At 42.7% G+C, this 21651-nt stretch overlaps 1 protein-coding gene across 2 annotated transcripts in view; it reads left to right on the forward strand.

Annotated features, from left to right (window-relative positions):
• The window catches only part of CABYR (calcium binding tyrosine phosphorylation regulated), a 28094-nt gene that overhangs the window by 3013 nt on the left and 3430 nt on the right, over positions 1-21651 (forward strand). Inside the window, exons 2-5 of one of the 2 annotated variants that reach the window (XM_075213431.1) lie at positions 7598-7775; positions 8880-8933; positions 18559-19980; positions 20787-21574. In XM_075213431.1, coding sequence (XP_075069532.1) covers positions 7628-7775; positions 8880-8933; positions 18559-19980; positions 20787-21574 — 2412 coding nt within the window. In that variant the 5' untranslated portion in view covers positions 7598-7627. The remainder of the gene's footprint in view (positions 1-7597; positions 7776-8879; positions 8934-18558; positions 19981-20786; positions 21575-21651) is intronic. The other variant, XM_075213432.1, reaches the window with a different exon arrangement.

Below are 21651 nucleotides of genomic sequence, written 5' to 3' on the forward strand. Positions count from 1 at the left end.
CATGTGCCCCGGGCCCCCAGACCAGCTGTGGCTCTTTTTGCTGCCCCCCAAATCCAAATGTTGGTATACAGCGGGTAGCACAGGGTTCCGTGTTTAAGTGCATGTTGGCACTATAAGCACAAGTAAGCTTTTGCTTTTTTTTTTTTTCTTTTTTTTTTTGAGTCTTCTGGGCTTCCGTAGTTGCCGTGTAGAGGAGCAGAGAGAGACGAACTGCGCTGCCTTTTTGGCATAAGGTAAGTTAGGATCTGCTGTGTGTGTGTGTGTCTATCTGTGTTTCAGCCAGAGGAGGAGGGGATTATGAAAATGAAGGGGATGATTGTGACAAGCAGGGGGTGATTTATGGATATGGGGGTGATTTATGGACAATGCGGAAGTGATTTATGGACAAGGAGGAGGTGATTTATGGACAAGAAGGAGGTGATTTATGGACAAGGAGGGGTTGATTTATGTACAAGAAGGAGGTGATTTATGGACAAGGAGGGGGTGATTTATGTACAAGAAGGAGGTAATTTATGGACAAGGAGGGGGTGATTATACACATAGAGGGGGTTGCAGAGTGACAACCCATGAAGGGACACCAACGCTGATAAGAAGGGGGTTGAGGATGCTAAGAAGGTGAGGAGTGAGAGGGACGATAGAGGATTGAGAAGTGGGATGTTGGGATATAAATGGAGAACAGAGAAGTACGATGTGCTCAGACCTAGATTTTCTATTTATTTACCCTCTCTCCATCCCCCAGGGAAGTAGCATTTCTAAAAGTGGACATTATGGGAAAAATGACAAAATTAAGGCCACTCACTCTTCTCCACTTTATATGGAAACGCATAATGTAAATATTTTAATATGCCTCCATGCTAGCTCTGTTGCCTTGCCACAAATTCAGGCCTGCTAGTGCTTATCTGGACTAGGCTGTTAGGGATAACTAATATATACATACATATAGTAAGGATATTTTGATAATTATATGTGTCACTTGACATGAAGGAAGACGAGCTGTGACATTTCAGGCTGCCAGAGAGGCCAACAGAAGAGTCTGCCTGTCCCAACAGAGCTGGATGCGTGAGAAAGGGGTTCTAATGTAAGTGGGTAGAAGGTGGGATATTGATTTATTTGTGGAGTGATGGTGAGGTATTTAATGTGTGCTTGAGTTTGGGGAGAAGAAGTGCTATTTATTAAATGTGAATATGAATTATAAAATGTTGGCAATGGTTTTAAGAAATGGGTTTATTTATTACATGTAAATGCTATTAATTTATTGCCAGGCTGTTTTGTAGGGAGGGGAATAAGTGTATTTATTAAATGTGTACACTATTAATTTAATGTCGGGGCTGCTTGGGGAAAATAGTTCTATTATGAAAAGTGAATAGTATTAATTTTATTTAATTCCAAATTTGGGGCTGGTTACAGGTAGGGAGGCACAATTATTAAAGGGAGTGCTATTGATTTATTAACGGGACTGTTTGGGGACTCCTAAACTTTATGTACCTGTTTTTTTCTTCAAAATAGGGCCCTGACATCCCAGAATCTACACAAGCAGCAACTGAGCTTAAGACACCAGCAGTCAAAGGAGGTGAAAAGAACAGGTCGGAGAGAGCAAAACCATTTTCCAACTGTCCTCAATATGGTGGGAGGTGAGGTCCACTGAGTGAGACTAAAGAAGGAGAAGAGGGCAAGAAGTTTAATGAAGGCAAAATCAGTGGAGTTGTCAATAAGGATGTTAAAATCACCAAGTATGATGGAAGGGAGGTCAGAGGAAAGGAAGTGGAGAAGCCAGGCTGCAAGTTTATCAAGAAAAATGGATGTGGGGCCAGGGAGGTGGTCAATGATGGCAACACAGACATGGATGGGGAGAAGAGACGGATAGAGTGAACTTCAAAAGAGGAGAAAGTGAGGGAAGGCACAGTGGAAATGACCCAAAAAGTACAGTTATGAGAAAGGAGGAGGCCCACACCACCTCCTGGATGGTCATCCGGTCTAGTGGAGTGGGTGAAGGAGAGGCCTCCATGGGAGAAAGCGGCAGGGAAGACAGCGTCAGTAGACGAGAGCCAGGTTTCAGTGATAGCAAGAAGGATAAGAGAGTTGGAGATGAAGAGGTCATGAATAGCAGGCAGCCTATTACGGAAGGATCTGGAGTTTCAAAGGGCACAGAAGAAGGGGAAGTAGGTCAGGGGGGATATTTGGATGAGGTTAGTGGTATTGCTAGAGCGAGGGTGGGGGGTTGAGATTGGGGCAGAAAGTGGGACGAGGGGAGATGATGGGTATGGGACGGTGCCGCTGCCACCTGTCTCTACTGTGCTGCTGGCTAAGAGCTCATGCTCCATCTGTCTCCATTGTGCTGCTGCCTAAATGAGCTTACGCTCCACCTGTACCTACTCTGCTGTTGGCGAAAGAGCTTATGCTCCATCTGTCTCCTCTGTGCCGCTGGCTAAAGAGCTTACGCTCCACCTGTCTCTACTGTGCCGCTGGCTAAAGAGCTTATGCTCCATCTGTCTCCACTGTGTCACTGGCTGAAGAGCTTGCGCTCCACCTGTCTCTGCTGTGCCGCTGGCTACGAGCTCACGCTCCACCTGTCTCTGCTGTGCCGCAGGCTACAAGCTCACGCTCCATCTGTCTCCACTGTGCCGCTGGCTAAATGAGCTCACACTCCACCTGTCTCTACTGTGCCGCTGGCTAAAGAGCTTATGCTCCATCTGTCTCCACTGTGCCACTGGCTCAAGAGCATACGCTCCATCTATCTCCACTGTGCTACCGGCTCAAGAGCTTACGCTCCATCTTACTCCACTGTACCGCTGGCTACTGGCCTTGTGCTTCATCTCCTCTGCAGCATCTTGTTCCTCTTATCTAACTTACTCTCCTAAAGGGTCTCGCCTGACACTCCTGGTAAGGGCCGCGGCCTGCGGATGAACGCAGCTAAGTCCAAACCACCTTGCGGTGGTCCCTGGAGAAAACCGTCCGTTCGTTAGACTCCACTCCTTACTAGGAGTAGTGTCAAGTTGGGAAGATCAAAGAATCCAGTTTACCAAACCGTGACAACCGTTTTACACACTGAAATTTATCATTCTGATGTTCCATCTGAACTGACCACTGATACCTTTAATCAGTGGAACTGTCTTTGTCAGGGCACCGGAGCAAAATAAAACATCACTCTGCTTCAAGACCCTGCTTGACAACTTCTTCAATATTGCTGTAATCCTGTGACCTGCAGATTAGACCCTAAATCTAATCCGTTCTCCTGCTGTTTCTTAGTTTGGCTCTTCAGTACCACCGCTCTGCCGCTACCCAGCAGCTGGCCAGTGTGATAGGCCAGGGGGAATCCATCCACAGCGCCCTGATCCATAGTAGGCGGTCCGGGGTACCAGCCCAAGTGTACCAGCACAGGAGTACACTAGCAGTGACAGTTACCCAGAAGGAACGTGGTTCTGGGCACCATAAAGAAGCCCGGTGGCGGCAGCAGGCTCCTCCTACTGCATTAGGAAGGGCATATTCGTAATAACGAAAGGGGACGGTGGCAAAGTAAGCCCAGCCGGTTCCCAGCAACAACAGACAGGGTGGCATAGGCAGTCCATCCTGTCACAGATGGTAAGATGCATATTGTGCGGACATACAGAAAGTGTATGGAAACATCTGTTGACTTTGTGTATATTAGATTTTACAAGAACAAGAACAGGGACGGGCAAGCATAAGCCAAGTGCAGGATTGGTGTGTTCATGTAATTGTAACACAATTAGAGATGAAGACACTGCCATCTATTTTCATTAGATGTTTGTACTTAATTTAATGAGTATTTTGTATTTAATACCTGTTTATACTGAAAATGCTATTTCTGCATTTATTTATAACTGTCAAAACACTATATGACATTTCATTTCATTATTTATTTTAGTTGCATGTATCTTTCCTTTTAATCTTTAAATAAAATTTTATTCAAATTTTGCTGAAACCATGGGTACGAGGGAGGAGTACAGAAAAGAAAAACTAAGGGGTTGGGTCAGGGGTAGAATGTTAACATACACAAATCAGTACAAGTGAATTTCTACAATAAAGAACCCTATCAAATGAATGAAGGCATGAGATAATCTTAGTGCAAGACTGTGGACACAAGTCAAAATAATACCAAAAGATGTAGCGTTCTAAGGAAGAAAGTAATCAGGGGAGGGGAGGGGAGGGGTGGGCATAGTGCTGGGAAATGTTAGTAGGGGGACAAAAAGGGAGGAATGGGAGAAAGGATGAGAGGGGGGGATCTCTCAGCTCCTATGCGACAAAACAACAGAGTGGGGAGGACCTCAGGTATCAAAGTACTCTGTCCAGACTTGCCAAGACGACAGGAATTGGTTGGGATGTTCATGAAGTAAGCTAATGATGTGTTCCATTTTATATATTTGCCAGATACTTGATATAAGGGCAGAAATTGTGGTGGGTTCAGGGTTTTTCCAGTTTTTTGCGATTAGACATCTGGCCACAGAAAGAATGTGGCCAAGGAGCTTCCAGACTAGTCTGTGAATTCCCGGTGGTAGACGAGGCAGAAGGAGACATGAAAAGGAAATATTAAGTGGGTGATCTGACACTTCCCACCAAAAGGGTTTAATTTTAGGGCAACACCACCAAACGTGACACAGGGTACCCTGCTGACCACCGGTACACCAGCAACGATCTGACAAATCCGGAAAGATTGATTTCAGCCTAAAAAAGGACCAGATAACAGCGAAAGAGAAGCTTGTACGAATTCTCTTTGATTCAAGTTCATATGGAGGATTTGGCAACAGCCTCATGAATGGAGGCTCACCACTCCAGCTCAAGAGGCTTACCTATGTCCAAGAGGACATGATGGGAAGACCCATCACGGCTCATGGGGCTCCTTAGGAGGGGAGATTGTATTGCATCAGTATAGAGTAATAGTTGGAGATAAGTCCTTTGGAGGAAGACCTGTTAAGATAGAAAAGTTTCCAGTGGAGAAGGACAGCACAGAGTTTGAGGGTCAATATGGTGGTTAAAGAGGTGACCGAACTGGAGATAATGATAGAAGGAAGTGGTGGAGAGGTGTAGGTGATCATGGAGCTCAGCAAACTCGGGGGGAAAAATCCCATTGAGACAATATCTAGTAAAAATGTAAAGTTGTGTTTTGTTCAATCGGGAAAGACCTTAGGATTGGTACCGGGGGGGGGGGGGGGGGGTGATGGGTTATGCCACAGGGGGGCCATTCGCCTTGGATTATCTATCAGCTTGAAGACACGAGTACAGTACCTTCAAATTGAAAGAGAGAAGTGAACTGTGGGGGTCATGCACCTTTTCTTACTCATGTTTGGGGTGCAAATTTGTCCAACTCTAAACGATCCCTTTTCTTGGTACAGAATTTGTTCCCCCAATTAATCATCTGACAATCTCCTATATACTTAGTCCTGAAATTAATCTACCTTAGACATAACAATAATCGAGCATCCCTTTGCTTTAAAAAGACATAATCTATGACTTCTAATGGGTGCATTGAACATGTTACACTGTGGTGACACCCATACAGGGAATAGCCTCTCAGCACAAACATATTTTAAAGATGCTGTAACATTGATGTTATTCTCCCATAGAGTGTCCTTGAACCAGGCAAAGTACTGTATGTGCATTATATATATTATGTAACTTTGCCCTCAGTGCTGATTTTTGTTTGTCTCTCACTTTAGGTTTATTTGTGATTTTTTTTTAACTGTTATGTCGACAAAATATCTTCTATCTGAAATGGTGGAAAAAAAAAAACCTCCAACAAACAATAAAATGGCTGGCTTACCAATGTTAGATTTCATAATTTCATGAAGAGACTGAATACTGTGAACACACATAAGGCAGTGGGATTGGGTTTAGTGGGGCTGATGTCATAATTTATTCACTGCACTCAGCTAGGCAGTGGGAGATTTTAATAAGCTGTCAGATAAAGCGATTCTTATGATATTATATTTCATACTTGCCAACTTTTCCGCCTTGGCTTCAGGGAGATCTTGGGGGAGGTGGGCGTGCGGGGGCGGAGCTTAACGAATTGCATCATTCGATGATGCAATATTTGCGCCATTAGCCCCCCCTTCCACCACTTATCTATCTAAATAAAAGCAGCTAATGAATCTCTAGAGTGAAGTGTCTTTTACATTTCTGTCTCCATTACTGAAGTCATGTGGTCTTACCTGTCAGTCTTTGATTAAATCTTGGTCTCCATGAAAATGGCCACCTCCATAGGTATCAATACATGGACATAGGACACAATTTCTGAACTGTGTCATTATGCCACAGATGGCGAAGCCAACCACATCTTGTACTGGCTCAGCATCAGGGAGAATGCCAGACTCTTCAGGGAGTGAGGGAGATAACCCCTAGTTCAGGGAGTCTCCCTGACATTCAGGGAGAGTTGGGAAGTATGTTATATTTACATTGGGGCTTTACATAAACTTTAGTAGGTAGTCTCTTTTTATTCTTTGTTTTCCAATTCCCAAGCTGCCCAAATTTATTTGGATTACTGTCAGTTAGGACTCTCATCTATTTCCTTTTCTCCATCTAAACTACAACTAATTATTTCTGTCAACAGAAGATGCAACCACTGCCATCAGATGTGCTTAAAATTATATTTAAAATGTTGTAATTACTTTTAGAATACTACTTACAGCTAAAGTAAATGTTTAGTTATTTTTCATCCGTCTTGGTCCAAGTCATTTTATAGAAACCCCCCGCCCCCCAACGGTGTTAAAATTATTATGAAAAAGCAATGACTGTTCAATAAAAAAAAAAAAATCAAAATTACATTAACATTCCTCACACCATAATAACTAACATATTTTAATCTAACAATTATGATTTCAGAGACTGAGCAAGAAGTGGGTCACTATGGGCCTAAAGATACCAAGCTATTTACCTCAGTATAGGAACATAGTGAACCTAGCCTGAATAGATACCAGAATGAAAGTTCTGTATCAGTCACACTGTATTAGGACTGCTTTACTGAATTTGTTCTATAATGCTCTTACCTTCCTAATACACACTGGAGATGGTGGGAATGCCGGGCTGACAATAGTGGTTTTCATGTCTTTGGACCACACTTTAAAGACCTTTAGTTGTTTCATTACATAGCAAGTCAATGATGATGATGTCAGGTGGGGGATTCACAACCTGCTCCATCATTTGAAGGTCAAGACATAGTATCTAAAAACACATATTGAGGTCAAATTTAGCTTTAACTCCTCACGGTTGTAGACCCTGAACAGTAAGAATTAGTAGGTAGAAGGCTTCTCCTATCATGATCTGACACTATATTATAGCATCACATTTATATTTTGTAGTAATGTATGGCCCACAAGAGAATGGTTGTAACATATATGTGGACCTCATCATGTAACAGCACAGAGATAGCTCAGGCATAAGCCTTGTACATTGGTTGGACAATAGGTAGGACAGGCACACATCTGTACTGTAGATAGGACCAGATAGATATTGCTGGATTAGTTAGATAATTGTCTATGCATACATTGAAGCTTGCAATGCCTCTTTGATTAATAACAATTTAAATGGCTGCAAGCATCTAGTAATATGCAGGTATATATAGAATGATCTATCTTTCTGTTTCCAGTTTCAGCAGTCCTGTTAAACCCTTAGAATAATGATGCCCACAAAGCCCAGACTTCTTGTACCGTATGGACTAAAGACATTGCTGGAGGGCCTGAGCCGGGCTGTGATGGTCACTCAGCCAGGGAACATTGCTCACTTTGCCTCTTTTTACTTCACGGAGCTAATGCAGTACAGAAAAGGTAAGTTCTCCTCCATGAGCTTCTTTTTCTGAATGTTTTATTCAACTTAATAAAGCCATGTTCTGGTAAAGATTATATCAAGCACTCACAGCTGTGCGGGTTACTATATGTTGCCCAGTATGTTTCAATAAGAATTATAACCAATTTCCTTATTGCTTTTGAAGCAACTATCATCATCATCATCACCATCACCATTTATTTATATAGCGCCACTAATTCCGCAGCGCTGTACAGAGAACTTACTCACATCAGTCCCTGCCCCATTGGGGCTTACAGTCTAAATTCCCTAACACACACAGACAGACTAGGGTCAATTTGTTAGCTGCCAATCCAAAAACATACTGGTAGGTTGAGTGTGGGAGGAAACCGGAGCACCCAGAGGAAACCCACGCAAACATACAAACTCCTCACAGATAAGGCCATGGTTGGGAATTGAACTCATGACCCCAGTTCTGTAAGGCAGAAGTGCTAACCACTATGCCACAGTGCTGCCCTAATATATTTTATGTACGTTATATAATATACTCAGCATTTTCTCCATACGTTTACATACCTCCCTGATTTTTGGCATGATTGTCCTGACTTTCAGACCCCAAAAGTGCTATGGACTGTCGTTCAGTAAGAGTGGCTTTGAGGGAATGTATGTGCAGTTGTGCAGGTTTGGGTGGATCAGGCCTGGAACTTTTTTTTATCATTATTTGCCACTGTTATCAACAAACATATATGGTTCTTTAACAACAATCATTGAATAATTTGTGTTTTGTTGAGCACTGTGAGAAATTTAAGTCAAAATTGTCTTGTGTTACTTACATAGCATGTGTAGGGAGCTGGACACAGAAAAATATAAGAAGACACGGATTTCTCATACATCAAGTGTAGTTCTAAAACACCAGAAAATCTGTGATTGCACTCACATTATCTGGTGATATAATAATAGGGCCTCTTTCTTCTCACTGCACTACAAGTAAACTGGTTGAGGCTCAACCTGGATGGTCCACTCGACGGTATTGCTGTTGTATTTTAATTCTGACTGCTTTATTCTTTGCCATATAAGGTCATTTTTTACAATTATTTGTACAATTTTCTGGTTTCTTTGTGTTACAGTAAACCCTACTCTGGACATCAAGGATCTTGTGAAAGAATTTCAGAGTCAACAAGGTACTGATGCAATAATTCTACATTTTCTATAGGTGTTACTCTACAGAGAAACGTTATATTTAAAGGGCTTAGTTTGTGCTAGAATGCACAGGATGCAGTTTCCAGCACTACATTCCTACATTCATAGGGCCTCATTTTGAGTGTGACATATTTTGCGTTCTAAATATACATGTAAAAAGTCTGTTGCACAAAAGCATACTTACATGTGTATATTGTCGCACATATGTCAAGATAATTCAAACACTGCAGTATTTCTGCATCAGGTATACGGCAGTGTTAGTAACAAATGCAAGTCACACTACCCTATTCGGACACAATATAATCTTATTAAGCGTAATATACATAAGAGATATAAGCGACATGACAGTGTTATTACTATAAATCATACAAATAATGGGCGCTAAATACCATTCAAAATAAACAATGCTTATTTGCACTGCAGCTCTCTAACAGAGATCGGAAACCTGTAAAAATACATCAAATAGAAAAGAAACACAAAAAAAGAGTGTGCTGTATACAGATAATTAATTATATATTTATTAAATGTTAAATTAAAAACAATAATTACGCTAAACAGATCTATTTCGGAGTTAATAACCTCACTAATACGCAATTAATCAAAATCACGGTATAGCTAAATTATGTCAAAATAAAAATCAGCACAAGTATTGCACATAAAACAGCATGATAGATAGTGATCACTTTGATCTATCTCATAAATGAAACAATTCTTCTTAACTCACAATTAGGAAATAGAGTTTTATGTCACCGAAAATGTGGATTTAAATTCCTTTAAACTCTTCAGTATGATAAACGAAGGAATATCAGCTGTGAATAGAACCCTTCTTCATATGGGCACAAACCACAGCGCAAACAATAACAATACTGCAGATATTTGATGCAGAAAGTACTTATCCTTCCAGAGATTTACTCCATTACCTGGAGAGCTCTATAGTGTATTGATCCTCAAATCATTCAGCTCTTTGTTGAGAGGACCAAAGGACTCTAATCCAGAACGTCAGCATCTCCTGACGTGTTTCTCTGCCCACTTTAGGTTACTGGCGGTTTCATCCGAAACACAAAAATTGCGTTATAGACTGTTTATAGAACAAGCCGGCGGTCAGATGATCTCGGTCAGCCATTACAACTTTGGTAATCCAATAGGATTCTTCAATACTGCAGTAATCCAAATAAAGTGTTGTAGCTTGATATCATATAGACGTGATGCTATTGAATGAAGTACTAGTGAATAATGCAGTCTCTGCATATGCCATAAGTTGTTGAGCTCCATTTCTTTTTGCCCACCTTCATCTAGTGAACGAAAACATTTTGTGTGTTATACAGGTTTTTTTTTTATCAGTTTGATCCTTTCGTTGACCAAATGGGAGAATTAAATGCCATTTTTTAAAATACATTTTTATAAATTTTGCTGATAAATCACACTCCCATCTTTTGGCTATCTACAGCCAGCCACCCCTCCTAGTTTTTTTGCTCTTTGCCATCCCCGTTGGGCATGCAGCTTCGAATGCTCTAGGTGGATAAATAAGCACATTTGCATATAATGAAATGCTTGTTTTAACAATTATTAAACATTGTTTGTCTAAAGCAGCAGGTGTCAAACAGTGCGGGGAGATGGGTGGCTAGGCAGTGGCAGGTTAAATTTGCAGGGTGCAAATTAACAGCCTGCCTTGAGCACTGACCTGCTCTCCCCCCTGCCTGTAATTAATTATTTCCCCTCCTGAGCTGCCTCTTACCTCATATACAAGCAGTGGGTAGATGGAAGGTTTTACAATCCATCATGACCATCGATGTCATTGATTGGCTATGATGGTGGTGGGAAATTAATTACAGTTACGATGGTGGGGGAAGTACATTACAATATGTAGGTATATATTATGGCTAGTCCCATATGTCTAAACTGTCACGAGCAGCGCTGGTGCCCGAGCCGCCAGGACTCGCTCCTGGAAAACCTGGATGTCAGGGTTCCTTGACCCCTTCTCAAGGAGGGGGGTACTGTCACGAGCGAGGCAATGAACCGCGACTTGCTCCTGCTCCCTGGCTAGTGTCCCAGCCGTCGTCATGACGCCTGGGACGCTTTTCTATTCACCGCCGCGACCCGGCCAGCTGGGCAGCCGTGCGCAACATATTATAATCAATTATTCTCCTCTTGAGATCCCCCTCTGTGATTGGCCCTTCCATGTATTTAAGGCAGGGATGGCTTAGTCTCCCTGCCGGTTATAGCATCCACTGCCTGTGTGTTGCTGACCTGCTTTTTTTTCTGACATACCTGATTGATTCTCCATTGTGACCTTGCATGATTGCCTGTTGCCGTGACCATTTGCCTGGATATTGGATCTCGCTTCACTGCTTGTGACCTTGACCTTTGCCTGAATATTGGACCTGCTTGTTTGCTGCCAGATCCGATCTCTGACCTGTACCCTGATCTTTCTTCTGGCTATAGACCCGCTCCCTGGGATGGCCTTGGCCTACGCCTCCAGTTACTCTATCCTGTGCCGCAGTTATCCTGGGGGCATCCGAGTTCCGGCAAAGTATATAGTTCTATGGGAAAGGTGCTATAGGTGAAGACCTCTACTAGTCCAGTTGTAAAGGCTTATCAATAGCTCCGATTCCAACATTATAACCGACCATAAACCTTGGAAGTACTGGCCTGATGGATGAGAGCCTAACTAATCCTACTCCAGCAAAGGAGGTTTGTCTGATCACATTAAGGACTCTCTGGTTCAATATCCTTCACCCACTTCCCTGGAAGGACTTATGCAACTGTCTATCAAGGTTAATAGACGTATCAAGGAGAAAGAGCTGAAAAAGAAGCCCCTATGCAGTTAGGGGCTTATCGTCTCTCTCCGGAGGTGAAAACAAGGAGACGTACCTTGGACCTTTGTTTATATTGTGGCAACAAAGGTCACCTTCTCTGCTCCTGTTCTAACAAGCCGGGAAAAAGGCAGACCTAGAGGACGAGGAAGAGGTTCATCTAGGTCTGCAGATCATATCTTCCAAAAATGCTCTTTTGGTTCCAGCTTCAATTTTACACTCTTTCTCCACCTTTGCCTTCTTGGACAGTGGTGCAGCTGGGAACTTTTTAGACATTTGCCAGCTCCGAGGGAATTACTCCCATGAAGATTGATCCAGTCATTACTGTATGCGGGCTTGATGGTGGTCCATTACCTGGTGGCAAGATTTGCTCTCAAACGCTTGCTTAGCAACTCACTGTAGGGCCCTTGCATTCTGAGCATTTGTCTTTCTACCTAATTAAGTGTCCTTCTGTTCCTTTAATCCTGGGGCACCCCTGGCTCCAACTACATAATCCAGTCATCAATTGGAGCAAAGGAGAGATTGTTCAGTGGCCTTCTAATTGTTCATCATCCTGTTTGTCTCTGCCCGTTTGGCTGATCCAACCTCTGCCAAACCAATTACCTCTGCCATATTACGACCTCTGGGATGTTTTTTTCAAAAGAGCTGCTGATACGTTGCATCTTCATCGCGACTACGATTGTGCCATAGATTTAGTCCCTGGCTCCATACTACCCAAGGGTGGGTTGTACTCTCTCTGTATACCTGAAACCCTAGCCATGAAAGATTATGTAAAGGAGAACCTTCAGAAGGGTTTTATCAGATCCTCTAAGTCTCCTTTAGGATTCTTCTTTGCTTCCAAGAAGGACAGAACGCTCCGACCCTGCATAGTCTTTCGTGGCCTAAATAAGATCAACCAATCTTAAGGCCATACAAAGGTTTCTGGGCTTTACAAATTATTATCGGAAATGTATTGATAACTTCTCAGAATTGCCGTAACCCGCAAGGGAGCCGATACCATTAATTAGACTTCCGATGCAATTAATTTCTTCGAGGCTCTGAAAGCTGCATTCATTTCCACTCCTATCCTTAGACACCCTAATCCAGACCTACCTTTTGTGGTGGAGGTAGATGCCTCCGATGTAAGTGCGGGAGCCATATTGTCTCAGAAAGACCCTCGTGACTATAAACGGCATCCATGTGCTTATTTTTCCCGGAAATTCTCTACTGCCGAGGCTAATTATGATATGGGCAATCGTGAACTCTTAGCCATAAAATGGGCATTTGAAGAATGGCTTGAAGGGGCAGTGCACACTCTTTCTGTCATTACAGATCACAAATCAAGAATTTGTTGTTCATTGAGTCTGCTAAACATCTGAATTCCAGACAGACTCGTTAGGCTTTGTTTTTCACTTGCTTCAAGTCTACCATCACCTATAGACTAGGTTCTAAAAACGTTAAGGCCTATGAGCTTTCCCGGAGTTTTGTCTCCTGTCATTCCCCACCGGCGGAACGTCTTTCCATCATTGTTCCTACTTTAATTCATGCTGGATTAACCCAAAACCTTGGGAAAGTCTTCAACGTTTTCAAAAAGTGGCACCTCCAGAAGTTAGCAGTCACGGCGGCCGCAGGCACCGCCACGACTCTTACCTTTTGTCCTCGGGTGTCCCGGCCGTCGTTATGATGACTGGGACGCCACTTCCGGTGTCTTTATCCCGGTTGCCTGGGCAACAAGCGGGACACTGGAGATCTGCTGCCCGCCGCGCCTGGCCAGCTGTCTAACAGCCGGGCGCATGCGCGCAGGTATGTGCAGGGTCAGCCATTCAAGGCTGTATGCGATCAGCCAATTAAGGCTGATTAGGTTTAGGGTTACTGCTGGCACTCTGCAATGTCATTGGCTGCAGTCTCTGCAAATTAATTATACTACTGCTGGTAGCACTTTCTGGACTGTGTTCTGATTGGCCATCTGTACTATTTAAGGCAGTGAGGACTGAGCCTCACTGCCGGTTATAGCGTTCTGTTCCAGTACTGCTGCCTGCTCCTGTTCCTGTCTTTGGTGTTGAAACCTGTGATTTCTTACCTGTGTATGACCTTTGCCTGTCCCTGGATCCTGAACCTGTGCTTCTGACCCTGATCTATTGCCTGTACCCGGATTCTGAACCTCTGCTAGTGACCCTGACCTATCGCCTGTCCCTGGATCCTAAACCTGTGACCTTGACCTTTCTGCTTGTACCTGGCATACCCTCTGGTGCTCTGTCCAGTCCGTTGATCTCTGGCATGCCGCTACTCTGTGTGCTACCTCCTGTACCTGTGCGCTGCCGTGTTAGCTTAAACTCATACTACTCTGAGCATAAGCCCTGGGGGCATATGAGTACCTGTGAGCATAACCAGTCTCTATGGGAAAGGTCAATCACAAACATGAGGTATACCTGCGCTATGAGACCCAAAAGCAGCCTCTCACCTTACAGTACACAATCCCCAATGGTACTAGAAAAACATATAAATAAAACAGATGTAAGGAAAAAGATGGCGCTGATGGTGTAAATATTCAAAGTCTACAAAGTCAATTATAGCATCAAAGTGTCCTCAAAGTTGAATAATGAAATAACATCAAACGACCAAAACTCCGGAAATAATGATGATGATGTTATTCTTCTATGCTTAATCCAATCCTCCAATATTGATCTCATAGAGGAACATGAAAAAGAAATGAAGAAACATACATAGCGTAACCTGTAAATTCCGATGTAACACAGGAAGCTATCCCTATAATGCCCGTGTATAGAAACTAGTACACATGCACCACGTGATAGGGGAAAATTTCCTTAACCCCTTAAGGGTGTACACTTACTAGAAGTAGTGAAATTTCAAGCATTGAACCAAACAGAAAATGCTCCTCCTGTGACAAACTCCTTCAAATACGAATATCCACTCCATCAAAATAGGAACCGAAGAAGGGAAAAAAGTATATGCTCCATAGTGTAAAATCTTCACATTTAATTTCCACACATAAAAACATCACATATATAAAAAACACTGGAAAATATAATAGCACTGAGCCCTGCTACAACGGAGATAGATGGACTCTTACCGTCCTTCCTTTCAAAACAAGCGTAATTGATGTTAAGTCCAATATCGCCAGCTGTGTCCCGGGTAACACTTCCGCGATCGACGCTGTATGAAGAGAAGGGACGACGGATGGAATCTCCGCTGGGGGTGAGTGACGTCATACGCACACAGCGGAGATTCCATCCGTCGTCCCTTCTCTTCATACAGCGTTGATCGCGGAAGTGTTACCCGGGACACAGCTGGCGATATTGGACTTAACATCAATTACGCTTGTTTTGAAAGGAAGGACGGTAAGAGTCCATCTATCTCCGTTGTAGCAGGGCTCAGTGCTATTATATTTTCCAGTGTTTTTTATATATGTGATGTTTTTATGTGTGGAAATTAAATGTGAAGATTTTACACTATGGAGCATATACTTTTTTCCCTTCTTTGGTTCCTATTTTGATGGAGTGGATATTCGTATTTGAAGGAGTTTGTCACAGGAAGAGCATTTTCTGTTTGGTTCAATGCTTGAAATTTCACTACTTCTAGTAAGTGTACACCCTTAAGGGGTTAAGGAAATTTTCCCCTATCACGTGGTGCATGTGTACTAGTTTCTATACACGGGCATTATAGGGATAGCTTCCTGTGTTACATCGGAATTTACAGGTTACGCTATGTATGTTTCTTCGTTTCTTTTTCATGTTCATCTATGAGATCAATATTGGAGGATTGGATCAAGCATAGAAGAATAACATCATCATCATTATTTCCGGAGTTTTGGTCGTTTGATGTTATTTCATTATTAAACTTTGAGGACACTTTGATGCTATAATTGACTTTGTAGACTTTGAATATTTACACCATCAGCGCCATCTTTTTCCTTACATCTGTTTTATTTCTATGGGAAAGGTCGGCTGCTAAAGGTGAAGATCTCTTCTATTTGTTCTATGAGTTTATGCCGCACTGGTGACCATAACACCGGAGACCCCTAAAGACCGATTGTTCGTTCGTGCCAGTTCATCTCAGAAAAGTGGTATTGTTTGAAGCCTATGAAAGTAAAACTGCTGGACATCCAGGAATTTCCAAAACTAATGAAATTTTTTCTTGCACGGTCTGGTGGCCTTCCTTATCCTACGATGTCAAAGATTTTGTTCTCTCCTGTGAATGTTGTGCAAGAAATAAATCCATTAGAAGTTTTTCTCCGGGTCAACTTATGCCTCTGCCTTGCCTAACTAAACCTTGGTCACATCTCTCAATGGACTTTATTGTAGACTTACCTTGGTCATCTGGACACACCACCATCTGGATGGAGGTGGATAGGTTCAGCAAAATGGCACATTTTGTTCCGTTGGCCAAGCTGTCCAACGCTCAAACTTTGGCTCTATTATTCGTCTCTTTCGCCTCCATGCTCTCCCTGAAGAAATTGTTTTCGACCATGGCTCGCAATTTGTTGCCCAGTTTTGGAGATTTTTCTGTACACTCCTTGGCATCAACATCAGCTTATCTTCTGCATACCATCCACAGTCTAATGGGCAGACAGAAAGAGTCAACCAATCGTTGGAACAATTCTTCCGATTATACTTCTCCAAGTTTCATGACAGTTGGGATTCCTTGATCCCTTGTGCCGAATTTGTTTATAATAATTCTTGCCATTCCTCCACCTGCATGTCTCCATTCTTTTGTAATTATGGCTTCCATCCCAGGGCTAATTCTCTATCCTCCATTTCTCCTTCTGGTCTTTCTGGTATAAGCCCTACGGCCTCTCACTTAAGAACAATCTGGAAAAATGTCCACTCCGCTTTACTCCAGGCCTCTTTATCGATCAAAACAATTTGCAGATCGTCATCGCAGGAACTGTTCTCTCAAAGTAGGTAATAAAATCTGGCTTACCACCTGGAATATTAGGCTCAAACAGCCCTGCAAATATCTTAGACCTAGGTTCATTGGACCTTTTGCTATAGTCAAATAGGTTAATTCCATTGCCTTTAGACTGAAACTTCCACCTTCATTGAGAATCCCGAATACGTTCCATTGGTCTATCTTGAAACCCTTTGCCTCGTCTAGCAAGTTCAGGATCCATAAGTCATAAAAACCTCAGCCAGACAACGTGCAAGAATGTCACAAATATATTGTGGAGAAGATCCTTGATTCTAAGAAAGTCCAGGGACAAACCCATTTTTTGCTACATTGGAAAGTCTATGGCCCAGAAGAACCCTCCTGGGTTCCTTGTAGACACTTGCACGCTGATAAACTCCTCAGAGAATTCTTTAAACAGTTCCCTGGAAAACCTGGATGTCAGGGTTCCTTGACCCCTCCTCAAGGAGGGGGGTACTGTCACGAACGCGGCAAAGAACTGTGACTCACTCCTACTTCCTGGCTAGTGTCCCAGCCGTCGTCATGACACCTGGGATGCTTTTCTATTCACCGCCACAAGCCGGCCAGCTGAACAGTCAGGTTGCGGTGCGCAACATATTATAATACATTATTCTCCTCCTGAACTTCCCCTGTGTGATTGGCCCTTCCATGCATTTAAGGCAGGGAGGGCTTAGCCTCGATGCCGGTTATAGCGTCCACTGCCTGTGTGATGCTGTTTCTCCCTTGTGACCTTGCCTGAACTTTTGAACCTTGCCTGATTGCCTTTTGCCCTGACAATTTGCCTAGATATTGGATCTCGCTTCTCTGCTTGTGACATTGACCTTCGCCTGAATATTGGACCTGCTTGTTTGCTGCCAGCCCTGACCTCTGCCCTGTACCCTGACGTTTCTTCTGGCTACGGACCCACTCCCAGGTCTAGCCTTCGCCTCCAGTCTTCCAGTTACTCTATCCAGTGCCACAGTTATCCTAATAAGTCCTGGGGGCATCCGAGTACCGGTAAAATATATAGTTCTATGGGAAAGGTGGCTGCTATAGATCAAGACCTCTACTAGTCTGGTTCTAAAGGCTTATCAATAGCTACGATCCTAACATAAACATCACGTTATCAGACTCAGCCTTACACTGCCATTTAGGTTTAGCGATGGTTGCATTAATCATACATGGCAATATAGCTTCCTAGATGTCCTATTCCATTAATAACCAATTCCATTCCCGCTATAAGTAACTGCTTACATTGTGTGATAGAGTTGCCTTCTCGCCACACACTGTCCATTCCCATATGCCTTTAGCTCCAACCTCTCCGTCTGCAATCTTTCTCTATCGGCCGTAATTATGTACCATTCATCAATTCTACGTCTCATCTTATAGATTTTAACAGGTGGGGTACGATTTAATGATAGTGACGACACCGACAGTGATTACACCAACATTTAAAACCCGAAGAGTGACACCCCGACATGACAGAAACAGCGACTTACCATTACACAGATACAGTAAATTCTCGACCTGATCTGTTCCGGACAGTTGAAAATTACGTCATTTGAAAATGCGACTGTGAAATTTTCAGTTTTAAAGCGGCTATACATGGACCCTGCTTTTGACAGTAAGGTTAACCCTAACCTACTACTTACATGAGATTATTATAGTAAACCGGGTCCTTGCATTGGCGCTTTAACAGCATGAACGTTTTCAAGTGACGTAATTTTCAACAGTCGGAAACAGATTGGGTCGGGAATTTACCGTCTCTCTGTAATGGTAAGTCGCTGTTTCTGTCATGTCCGGGTGTCATTCTTCGGATTTTAAATGTCGGTGTAGTTACTGTCTGTGTAGTCACTATCGGGAAAGTCACTACCACCGATGTTATCATGTTTCTTTGTTTTTTACGCAGTGAATACATGGGCAAAATTTGGCACTGGTGAAGATGCGAAACCAGAAACTCCTAACCACCTAATTACTGAAACAGAAGCCACATCTCAAATTGTAGAAAGTATGAATCAAGACTCTATTGCTGGACAAGATGCATTAATTACTGAAGTACTAAAGCATCCACTGCATTGGGAGATATCAAATCCAAAAAAAGGTCCAGGGCAGGAAGTAATAGGGCATAAAGAAAGTGAGAGGTACCAGCAAGAGGAGCAAACCAGCCCAGGGGTGGATGTGTCTCCAAAACAAAGTGCTGATGCTGATTTAAATGCTACTATGAGATTAAATAATGTGTTATCTACAGCACAATCACACACGTCACAAAACATTGGTGAAAGAGCACCGGCTGTACCGAGCAAAACTCTACTTATGACAGATAAAATGGAACCAAAAACATCACATGAGCAGGCTTGTACCACCGCCACTGTGGGGCAAGTACTACTTGATACTCAGTATTCGCAGCCCAGCAGTGTCCTGTCTGATACACAGACGAAAGGAGCTTCTCCCTATTTTGAAGCTCTCTCTCCTGAAAGAATCATTTCAAAGCTCCAAATTCCTGTAAATATTTCTGGGCCTGTTGACAAAATTGTTTCCAATACCTTACAATATTTACCAGTTGAAGCAGACGTACTCACGCACCCAGATCCTGCAGCACGGCTGTTAACTGATCCAAAATCTGCCATTTTTACAGCAAAACAAGCAGTGTCCTCACAGCTGTTCAATAATGTGAGAGAAACTATTGCTCCAAACCAGACACCATTACAATTTGAGAAAAAATCTGAAGCCAAAGAAAACCCACAAACACCTAAAATGTCATCATCCCCCTTATATAACATTCATTTAGCAGGGAGCAATCCAGTAGATGAAAATCTTTATGAGCCTGCATATATGCCTGCTAAGGATGCGTGTACACCCAATACTATACTATACAATACTACCAGCACAACTGAGCTGAAAATGGGTTTTGCTGAGCAAGCATCTGCCTACTATGGCACAAGAACAGAAAACAGGGTCACTCCTCATTTGCCTGAGCATGCCAAAGCCACATCAATGGTCTCTTCTCAAGATCCTATGCAGCATGCATCAGCCGCAGGGCAATTTGGTTCATTATATGTAGAGCCAATTCCACAAAATATATATTTTCCCTCACAAACTGGAAGCAAACAAAAGGGTTTGTACAAGAAGTCTTCATCTCCTTCTGTGCAGCAGCACTCGGCATCCAGCATGAATGAATATGGGAAATACCTTCTTTCTCAAATTTCCATAAGGTCGAATAGTCCAGTGCAAGTCAATACACCAGGATTTTCAGATGATTCCAGTCAAAGTGCAATTCCAGAGTCATATGAAAGAACTGATGCAACGCAGTGGAACGTGATGGACAGTAAAAGTAAGAGGGTAGAATGTGATTTTTTTTTAAGGGCAATTATTAATTACAAAATAAGTTGTAAAGCTGAAAGGAAATGCGGAAACTTCTATTGTGTTTGCCCTTTTTTGTTTAAGAAAAACCTTTAATCTTAGGGGCTGATGCAGAGTGGGGTGTACATCAGTTTGCGTAGTGTATCTTGCATGATTTCGCTCTGCTCATGCCCAGAATGTGAGTGTATGCATATGCTGCAATGCAGACTTGAGTCACTCTCGCACATATGCCCTCCTGCACCTGGAGAGGAGGTATGTCGGAGGTAAGGGGCGTGCGAACGCAGGCTGCGTACACTAAAGGTGTGTCCCGCATAAATGACTCATACAGATCTGCAGAAACATGCATATAAGTACTGTTATAGGGCAGGTGCAGGTAGGCACGGAAGATAATGACAGGTGCATATGCTGGTGATGCAGAAGCATTTTGAGAAGCACACGGCTCTGCACATGGCACACAAGTTCTCTCTGCTTTTTATTTTTTATTTTTAAGAGTAAGTTACTTCCATTTTGCATCAGCCCGTTTATTCCACTAAATATATATATATATATGTACTTTAGTTATTATTTAAATTAAGCTCTTCTGTGACATGATGACAAATCTACAAATGGGGAAAGTTTTTAAAAAAACATTATTTTTGAGATCTAAAATCCGATCACTATTTTTTCAGTTTCTGTTGACCTAGAATTTGATGAATATTTATTCATACATTGAATATCAAATTTGCAGTGAGATAATTTAATAAGTAACAGTAGAATTATTTTACGTTTTACATTTAGGTGAGAAAGAACCAGAAAACTTGTGGACATTACATCCACTTTCTGATTTGAACCAACATAAAATCTCTCTAGAAAAAGCCCAACAGAGAAGAAATGTATTTATCAACAATAATGGGGAACCCTATAAATCAGGGCACCTGGACCAATCTATGAATTCACAGTATGCTCAGGTGACAGAACAAGTGAGTCGGAGATCAAAGTATGTGGAACCCCACCTTTATCCATGTATGGAACGCTCTCCACCATCCAGTGTGCAGCCGGTGTTCAACACATCTCCAGCTTATATGGTGGCCGAGGAAGCCAAAGAAGTGGTGAATACACCTCCTTACATTATGGTTGGCACCAGTGTTCAGGAGCCACAGGAATCGAACAAGCAGAATCTGCTAAGGTTTACTACAAAGCCTTCCTCATTGCCTGTTACCACAGACAGCTCTACCCAAACTGAGGATCAAATGCAGGATGCGTGTGCCCTAAAAGCTCCATCATATGTCTCCATGTCAGTTGATATGGATGAGCTGTACCGATTGTGTGCCTCCCACTCTATCGCTCAATTTGCTGAGGCAAGTCCTGTACCTTCCTATGCTCTGCATAGAAGTATTGCTGCTAAAGCAGCAGCTGCCACGAGGTGTCCATCTATCAATGAAGTGATGAATCCACCAAAGTTCTCGAATCCCAGGACAGATCAGCAGATTGGGACTGATGGAGGTTATGGCAGACCGTATGAGGCACTTAAACCTGATAAAATACCAGCTGTTTTAAAAGTACCAGAAGAAACCCGGAAGTCCTAGGTAAGAATAATTTTGCTAAGAGAGTTACTGAATAAAGTCTGATAATCTGGGGCATAAATAATACAGACATTATAAAT

This window comes from Mixophyes fleayi, chromosome 5, assembly GCF_038048845.1.
Source record: "Mixophyes fleayi isolate aMixFle1 chromosome 5, aMixFle1.hap1, whole genome shotgun sequence".
NCBI lineage: Eukaryota > Metazoa > Chordata > Amphibia > Anura > Limnodynastidae > Mixophyes > Mixophyes fleayi.